The sequence below is a fragment of the Amphiura filiformis genome, chromosome 20, assembly GCF_039555335.1.
Source record: "Amphiura filiformis chromosome 20, Afil_fr2py, whole genome shotgun sequence".
NCBI classification, from domain to species: Eukaryota; Metazoa; Echinodermata; class Ophiuroidea; order Amphilepidida; family Amphiuridae; genus Amphiura; species Amphiura filiformis.
Genome location: NC_092647.1, coordinates 15,535,952 through 15,545,846, shown reverse-complemented (window position 1 = coordinate 15,545,846; position 9,895 = coordinate 15,535,952). Strand labels below are relative to the sequence as shown.

At 35.7% G+C, this 9,895-nt stretch overlaps 1 protein-coding gene and 1 non-coding gene across 3 annotated transcripts in view; both read right to left on the bottom strand.

Annotated features, from left to right (window-relative positions):
• Window positions 1–40: 40 nt before the first annotated feature.
• LOC140142779 (ferrochelatase, mitochondrial-like) overlaps window positions 41–9,895 on the bottom strand; it is a 32,010-nt gene continuing 22,155 nt past the window's right edge. For both annotated transcript variants that reach the window (XM_072164774.1, XM_072164775.1), the window contains exons 7-11: window positions 9,348–9,446; window positions 7,896–8,003; window positions 2,569–2,733; window positions 2,172–2,231; window positions 41–1,467 (exon numbers count right to left, since the gene is read on the bottom strand). In XM_072164774.1, the coding sequence (XP_072020875.1) occupies window positions 1,333–1,467; window positions 2,172–2,231; window positions 2,569–2,733; window positions 7,896–8,003; window positions 9,348–9,446 (567 nt within the window). In that variant the 3' untranslated portion in view covers window positions 41–1,332. The remainder of the gene's footprint in view (window positions 1,468–2,171; window positions 2,232–2,568; window positions 2,734–7,895; window positions 8,004–9,347; window positions 9,447–9,895) is intronic.
• Trnat-agu (transfer RNA threonine (anticodon AGU)) lies at window positions 7,249–7,321 on the bottom strand. The gene has a single exon. It is a non-coding gene; the product is annotated as a tRNA-Thr (tRNA).

Below are 9,895 nucleotides of genomic sequence, written 5' to 3'. Positions count from 1 at the left end.
AGAAATAAGTACTTTAAATCAAAGCACAATAACTTCAAGATTGCTAAATACAAAATACCTTTATTAGTTTTATATAAATGCTGGGTATGATTACCGAATAGGGTGCAACTTGCTAGACTTGAGTCCAGTCCTTGTTTATGGAGTTTAGGGTTAGGGTTGGGGTAGGGTAGTCTTGTAATAAGACTAGTAGAGTTGCACCCTATTCGGCAATCGCTCCAAATACTGATACATTTATTATTTTTCATTATTTTGCTTGCTTGTATATAAGTTACATTATATTGTTGCAGAGTACAAAACTATTATAAAACTAGTATATAATATCAAGTTGTCAATCTTACATCTTACAAATCTTACAATCTTAAATCTTAGAAAACACAAGGGTGAAAATAATAGAATACAAAAATTGGCACTTTTAGGCTAAAATTGCCAAATATGAGGTTATTTTGGTCAGAAACCCACAAACAGGCATCGACATTGATGACTGTATGAATCATCCCCTTATCAAAATATTGTGGGGGGATCCCCCATCCCCCAAGATCTACGCCTATGCTTAAAACCTTACTAATTATCATGAGATCAGGCACCTCCATAGCCTAAATATTTGACATTATTTTTATCTCTTAGCATTAAAGTAATCTCTAGTGCCATTTTTTATCTTGTATCTGACAGATTGTTTGATTATCTCTATTACTTTTTGAGATTGTGATTTAATGCCAACGATATTGGGTAACTTCAATGAGCACGCTGTACACCAATTGAATCAATCCTCTACTGTGACTGATTTTCAATTGAAAATGGGGACAGTGGAAAATTTTGCCCTTTTTGCCCAAAATAGTGATTTTCTTTTGTGAATTGTTCTGACTGGAGAGAAACTGAGGTTGAAGCCCAAGTTTTTTTGCAGGGAATGCCAACATGACACTGCACTGTTTGACATCAAATTGCTTTTGAGATGAAACAAGATGAAGCTTCATCAATCCTACATGTAATGTACATATTACATGAACAGATCTGTCACCTTCAAGAGGACACTTACCTAGCCTTAAAGGCTAGGTTAGCCTTAAAGGCTAGGTTAGCCTTAAAGGCTAACAATACATTAGTCAAACCTGCAAAATTGAGCCTGCAAACCTGCATTGAAGGCACCAATACATTAGTTAAACCTGCAAAGTTGTTCATTGTCAGTACAACCCAGCAATGTGTTTCTTTCTTGGATATAACTCAAAATAATGATTTCCATTTCATAAACAAATTATATGGCTTGACCCTGTCACATTATACTGTCTGCAGGAGATGTGGAAAACTTTCTCAAATATCCAGATTAATTGTAGTGTTCTGTTACAACTGTTGGGAAGCAAAGAATTGTTTGGTTTGGCCGCAGGTAGCATTGACGCACATAGGGCATCTTAATGTCATCTGTTTGGAGCATGGCTTGCCAGACTCAAGGTGGGTCTTCACTAGATCAGCCATGGCCTAGGAAACAAACACAACACCGCAAATGAATGAATAGTTCACAATTACTCTATTATATTTTCTGGAGATTGCACACAATGTTTTTGCCTTACAATATTTGCTTCATTTTTATCACATCGTTACACATCTGCCCTCTAAAATAAAATAAAAGTAAAAGAAAAAAGTTTCTACTTTTAACATATTTCCATTCAACTTGCTTGTAAACTTCGGTGAAGGAATTTAGTTTTGATAATCTTATGGTACCGAAAAGTAGGCCAATTCCTTCCTTGCTCTTTAATATCAGTGCAAGCATGCCACGTATAAAGTATGCACATGTCTTAGGATATCACACGTTATGGTATGCCTATGTGCATGTGTTAGGATTGACCTGTCTGTTATGTCACAAAAAAAATGTTAATGATTTTGTTAACAACCAAGGGGCAACTAATACTATTTGTTAGTTTATTTCCTTGTAGATACTATACTTATAGTTTGGGAACAATCTGATTCAAATACATCTTTTGCAGATTCAACCCATCATGGAATGTTTTTCCAACAAATCCAGGCTGCTGGTCATGCATCTGCCAGTCATGCATAGCATGAAATGCATGATCGCCCGGTAGCCTGAATTTGTTTGAAAAACGTCCTATGATGGGTTGAACCAGTATCTCTATCTGCTTAGTTATTGATAGATACTGCATTTTTCCTTGTAAGGTAAGACTTACCTCTATGAATACAGGATGGTCATTCAGTGAGGCTGCTCTTCTTATATTATGTACACCACACTAGAAAAGAAAAAGAAGTATGAAGAAACGTAAATGGGCTGTTGTTGACTACAATAAGCTTCGCAAATCAAAACTAAATAAATCATACAGCCTAAACTACAATTCCAACTAATGTAAACACAAAACCTTTTCAAAATGTTTTGATTTTGGTAAAAACGTTTTAATAACATTAAATAACATTAAATGTCGGGTTATATACAGGCCATGAAAACGTTTTAAAATGTTTTGTATGAAAACACACTACAGCAATATTTTAAAACTGTTTTGAAAATGTTATTGTAAAATAATATTTGCAAACATTTTTGTCAAAGGCTGTCAATTCAAAGCAGTGACTAACCTCAATTGCATATTCTCCAGCATATTCCAAGTCCAACTCAAATAATGTTTCAATATGGTCATTAACAAATGCAATAGGAATCAGCATCATGTTTTTACGTCCATTCTTGCATAGGCCTTTGATGGTCTCATCTGTCTGAGGTCCCAACCAAGGCAAAGGGCCTACCTGTTTAGTGAAGAGAAGAATGAATATAATTACATGAAACATAATTTAAACATGTCATACAGATAAACACTTTAGATAACTCATTACTGAAATCAACCAATAAGAAAAGCCCCAAACCAAAACAAAAGAAACGCCAGAAATATTCATTCGCCCTTAATCTCCATATATATATATATATATATATATATATTTTTAAATGTAGTGAATTTATTATTTACATCATCATTCAATACAGAACTGTTTCGTATAGGTGTTGTCACACCTACACTCCTCAGTTGAATGAGAGCACAAGCAAAATATACCTGGCCATGACCTGGCTGGGTGGGCCAAAACACAGCATTGAGCTAATTAAAGTGTCTATAAAAAGTCTGACATAAATTATGAGCGACTATAAAAGTCAATGATAAAGTTCCAATAAAAGGCATATAGGCCTTGGCAAAAGTCAAGGTATCAAATGTTACACAATAAGTACTTCTTCTTATGTCTACAAGCACTCACAAGTTCATTTCTATTATTAAGAGTTGAAATAAGTGGTTTATAAATGATATAATATTTTTCAGTCAAGCACAAATTACATCTCTTTGTATTTGGAGAGTAGGCTTTGGCACGTGTGATTATTCTCCATGCAATTGAGTAGTTAATATTCTTGTCCTTTAAAGACCATATATATTGGCTGAGAGTGGTGGCGTTACGATGTTTTTCATTCTTGAATGAGCTGGTATGGCAGTTGAATCTAGTTTTGAATGGTCCTTCCGTTAGTCCAACATAAGATTCCTTTGTTTGAGTATCATCCCGAGTTACAGAAGCCTGATAAATGACTGATGGTGTAAGACAATTGCCATCTAGGGGGCATCGGATTTGCGCCTACAGTTACATGGTCTAGAAGAATCCGTTGAAGATACATTGAGATTAGCCTGAATGGATTTGTTATGTCCAGAAATGATCTGATGCATATTAGGCATGCAACTGTAGCTGATTTTTATGGTATTTCTGTTGAGGATTTTGTGAAGTTGATGTTCAGGAGGAAAGCACCTATCCAAGAGTGAGAGGAATTTCTGGCCGACATTAGTTTCAACTGTATCACTGAAGGGCGGATTGAACCAAGTGATATTACGCTTCCTGTTGCGTTTGTCTGGTTGATGATTGATAGGTTTAGGGCTGTACTTCAGCTTATAATCATAACCGCTTTTATTAAGTGCATCTTGATAGGCGGGAGCTGCATTGTTGAATATTTCCTCATTAGACGAAATGTTGGATAGTCTGATGTTTATACTTTCCGGTATGTTCTTAAGAATAGAAGGCGGGTGGTTGCTTTGATTATATACGTACTGAAGTGTATTATTCGGCTTCATGTATGGTTTATATGTGCCATCACTCAGGTCCATGTTGATATCAAGATAGTTCACTGATTTTTTGTTCGCGTCAATGGTGATTTTGAGTCCATTGTTTGAGAAGATTTTGCATATGTTTTTCTTAATTTGCTCGACCTGTCTGGGAGATTTAGAACAAACAGCAAGACCATCGTCCCTATATAGTCCGATGTTAATACCGACTTGCTGTAGCTGAGAAAGTAGGTACAGTCCAACTAATTCACAGGTTTCCGCTCCATCAAAGCTCCCCATAGCTACGTCAAAGTTTGATTTAGAACGTTTACGCCAAGATATGTCATTATCATAGAGCAGTGATTGTTTAGCATGAAGAATTATATCAATGTCCTGTTGGGAAATATTGACATAAGACGAAGCAAATTTGATGGCATCGAGCATTAATTCCTTAGAAATTGATGGATAAAAATCGCATATGTCAAACACGATGAATGATTTGGAGGGTTTCTCATCAATAGCATTAAACCACTTAATAACGGCATCCGTGTTTTTCCATTGGTTGAAAGGACATTTGTTGAGAATCTCTTAATTAATATCATCGAGGATTTTCTTGCTGACTTTCCCTAATTCAGATTTTGTAGGGTTGATTAGACGACATGTAGGTTTGTTAGAGAAGTTCGGTTTATGATCCTTTAAAGTAACAAAGGCTTGCTTATGAGCGGTAATTTCAATGCGGTCATCCAGGTCTAAGTCTGAGGCAATCTTTCTGTCAGTAGAGGTGATATTCTTTTCAGTATGTTCGGTTGTTTTCTTATATGATTTGGTGATGTTGCCTTCCATCAATTTGTTATATTGATCAGGATGTAGTTTGTAAAAGTTTGTGGTCTTGTCGGCAGAGATAAGAAGCTTGTCATCCTCACGTAATTTGTTTACATCACTGCGGAGCTTGTTTTGGAATGGTTTGTTTTGCCGCCTAAATTTGATGTTCTGGACTAAGTTGAGCATACCATCTTCAAAGTCCTTCAACTCCGGTATAGGCGGTGGGGATTTGCTTGACTTAAATCCGTAAGTTTCCTTTGGCTTGGGTCTATTTTCCGGGTGTAGGAAGAAAAAAGATCTCCATCTTATTGCCCGAAGAAATTTCTCTGTCTTGCCAATCAGACACTTTAAATAGTCTCTCTGTGCTGGTGCAGGTATATTCTTTGTAGAATAATCAAAATTCACTTGATCCATGTTGGTTTCCAGAGTGCTCAACAAAATTAGGAGCAGGATTACAACAAGAATAAACTTAGATGAAACCATCACTACAGATAAAGTGCTCAACTAAAAAGGAGCAGGAATATATTTTTAAATGTAGTGAATTTATTATTTACATCATCATTCAATACAGAACTGTTTCGTATAGGTGTTGTCACACCTACACTCCTCAGTTGAATGAGAGCACAAGCAAAATATACCTGGCCATGACCTGGCTGGGTGGGCCAAAACACAGCATTGAGCTAATTAAAGTGTCTATAAAAAGTCTGACATAAATTATGAGCGACTATAAAAGTCAATGATAAAGTTCCAATAAAAAGGCATATAGGCCTTGGCAAAAGTCAAGGTATCAAATGTTACACAATAAGTACTTCTTCTTATGTCTACAAGCACTCACAAGTTCATTTCTATTATTAAGAGTTGAAATAAGTGGTTTATAAATGATATAATATTTTTCAGTCAAGCACAAATTACATCTCTTTGTATTTGGAGAGTAGGCTTTGCACGTGTGATTATTCTCCATGCAATTGAGTAGTTAATATTCTTGTCCTTTAAAGACCATATATATTGGCTGAGAGTGGTGGCGTTACGATGTTTTTTCATTCTTGAATGAGCTGGTATGGCAGTTGAATCTAGTTTTGAATGGTCCTTCCGTTAGTCCAACATAAGATTCCTTTGTTTGAGTATCATCCCGAGTTACAGAAGCCTGATAAATGACTGATGGTGTAAGACAATTGCCATCTAGGGGCATCGGATTTGCGCCTACAGTTACATGGTCTAGAAGAATCCGTTGAAGATACATTGAGATTAGCCTGAATGGATTTGTTATGTCCAGAAATGATCTGATGCATATTAGGCATGCAACTGTAGCTGATTTTTATGGTATTTCTGTTGAGGATTTTGTGAAGTTGATGTTCAGGAGGAAAGCACCTATCCAAGAGTGAGAGGAATTTCTGGCCGACATTAGTTTCAACTGTATCACTGAAGGGCGGATTGAACCAAGTGATATTACGCTTCCTGTTGCGTTTGTCTGGTTGATGATTGATAGGTTTAGGGCTGTACTTCAGCTTATAATCATAACCGCTTTTATTAAGTGCATCTTGATAGGCGGGAGCTGCATTGTTGAATATTTCCTCATTAGGAAATGTTGGATAGTCTGATGTTTATACTTTCCGGTATGTTCTTAAGAATAGAAGGCGGGTGGTTGCTTTGATTATGCATGCACTGAAGTGTATTATTCGCTTCATGTATGGTTTATATGTGCCATCACTCAGGTCCATGTTGATATCAAGATAGTTCACTGATTTTTTGTTCGCGTCAATGGTGATTTTGAGTCCATTGTTTGAGAAGATTTTGCATATGTTTTTCTTAATTTGCTCGACCTGTCTGGGAGATTTAGAACAAACAGCAAGACCATCGTCCCTATATAGTCCGATGTTAATACCGACTTGCTGTAGCTGAGAAAGTAGGTACAGTCCAACTAATTCACAGGTTTCCGCTCCATCAAAGCTCCCCATAGCTACGTCAAAGTTTGATTTAGAACGTTACGCCAAGATATGTCATTATCATAGAGCAGTGATTGTTTAGCATGAAGAATTATATCAATGTCCTGTTGGGAAATATTGACATAAGACGAAGCAAATTTGATGGCATCGAGCATTAATTCCTTAGAAATTGATGGATAAAAATCGCATATGTCAAACACGATGAATGATTTGGAGGGTTTCTCATCAATAGCATTAAACCACTTAATAACGGCATCCGTGTTTTTCCATTGGTTGAAAGGACATTTGTTGAGAATCTCGCAATTAATATCATCGAGGATTTTCTTGCTGACTTTCCCTAATTCAGATTTTGTAGGGTTGATTATATATATAGACAAAAGAAATTTGAACAAATCGTAGCGTAGCATAAAAATCACAAAAATGAACTTTGCTGACAGGAGGACTCGAACCAACGACCTCGGCATTACTAGTCGCCGCGCTCTACCACTGAGCTATGATAGCATCTAGTGGCGAGGATCGAGTTTTAGACCTATACAGTGAATAAAGTTCAGCAAATTTAGCAATATGTTGTTGCATGTATGTCTATACCTCTATTGCTACCCGTACAGAGTACAATTAGAGAATAAAGGTATTGTTTTTAGCCGCTGGAAAGTGCATCTATCATCTCATATAACACGGGGGACATCATTATTGTAAGTATAACTACGAGGCAAAGCCAAGTTGTTTTACACCAAAAATAATGATGTCGTGTGTTATATGAGACGATAGATGCATGACAGCGGCTAAAAACAATACCTTTATTCTCATTCTTAAACACTTCAATTCAAATAAATATATTAATCATAAGTATACCAAATTTTAATCAAATTAAATCCTACATTTTACAAGGAATTACCTAGGGCTTAGAATCAATCAGTCCTGTTGTTGCTATACACCTCCGATTGGTTCAAATAGCGTGTACGAGTATCGCGCTAAAGTGTGTGATATTGTGTCATATCACACGGGTAAGAACCAATAAGATTGCAAGAACATTCTCAAGTGTTTAAGAATATGCATTACAGTGTTCTCCACTTACCTTTGACTGCCACACTAGCCTATATGAATGTGAGAAGTTAAGTTGTTCCATGACTTTATACACTGTTGCACCAACTTCAGCTGGGTATGGATCACCCCGATTAACAACCTGGCAAAGAAAACAATTGCAGCAAATGTCTTTATCTGCTCTGATGTGAGCAAAACAGTTTTCACAAGGAAAGTATTCCATTTGTTTGCTACATAGTGTAATCTTTCAATTTGGATTAAGCTACAGTCATAAAATGTCTTTAAAAACTATATCATACATCTGCCTTAAAATATACAAGGTGGTTCTCGACCCACAAGTCTCGTCTGGTTTCGAGACTGTCTGGTTTTGCAATTACTTTCAGTAACAGAAGAAAACAAAAACAAGGGATGGCGGTTCCAAATAGTCCATAGAAATGGGAAGTGAACAACATGCATAGTAAATATTCATTAAAGACATTTTATTTTCATTTTCAGCCTATTTTACAAGTTGATCTCAAATGACCATTGACCTCAGTGTGTGACCTTGAACACCACCATTGCATGAAAGTTTCCATAGTGCAGCTATGGCCAAAGTTTGGTTGCAATTACATTTTAACTGTGTATGTAAGACCAGATTTTTATTTTTCAACCTATTTTACTAGTTGACCTTAAATGACCTTTGACCATTTCATAGCGAGTGTGTTGAAGAACTCAAATATCACAGATATACTTTTGTAGGTCCTGTGGTTCTTGAGTTACCGTAAAACCCCGTCTACAAGCATATATAGTGTTTTTTATAAAAGCTTAATTAATTCGAAGCAAGCGTTAATATACCAATACAATTGATCGGTCTTAAAATAATACTTGTTTGTATATGCTTGGATCCGTAATTTATTTGCTTAAACTCCATAATGGCGACTGGATTAATGTAGCTTTCATTAGAAGCACACTATATGCTTGTAGACGGGGTTTTACGGTATGTTGTTTACAAAGAGGGCTAAAACAACAACACTCTCGTAAAACGTATATAACTCATTAACAACAATAAATCCAGCAAGTTTTCAAAGTATATGATTTGTACTTGTAGAATGAACTTTTGCAAAACATCAAAGTGTTATTTTTCAATAATATATTGATTAAGATAATGAAAATCAATATTTTGGCTGCTTCGACCAACAATACAGAGTCTAATACCCTTAATCAAAACTTTGACCAATTTGTCACATACATACAGCCACCCACAACTACATCCAGCCATGCATAGTCTCCTCCTTTCAGGAGAGACAAAAAAAAGAAGAGATAATTAAGACTGTATTATTAATGGAAAACTTGGACTCACTAGGTCAATTTTCACCTGACCATAGGCATCATCAGGTAATAGTATTTGTAATCGATATTATTGAAACTGAAATGGTTTGAAACAATATTAAAATATCATATTTCACATCATACACAAGCTTAACAGATATAAGAAGTTTCTACTTACTGACATAGGGAGTGAGTGTGCTGAAAACAACAGCACCACATCATCTTGCACGTCCTCTGGAAATTTGGCAAGTTCTTCTTTGATGAGATTTGTAAAAGCCTGAAAAAATATATGTAATTTAAATAGAAGTACAAATGTTGTGGTAAAATTGTGATTATAATAGAACACTAAACATTTCCTAATTGATATGATTACAAACATAACCAAAAGTCGATTCCAGGTTTACCCACTCAAATATTTTTGTTTATATCACTCATACATAAATTTAAGGCAGCTCACTGGTTGCTTTTGATTCAATAATTTTACCATCCACTAACGCCATTTGATAGTTTTAGATCGTGGGATACATAATAATGACCCTTCGCGCCTTAGCCATATGTAGTATATGTTGTGTGCACCTGCAAAAAGAGACTGCTACCTAGCACAATTTGCACATGTGTTGTCTTGTTGATTCTTCAATTTTTTTAGTTGTGGGTAAATTATTGGAAATATGAATTATTTAAACTATTCTTGAATATAGTTAGTTATAGAATTTATGTTTTGCAAAA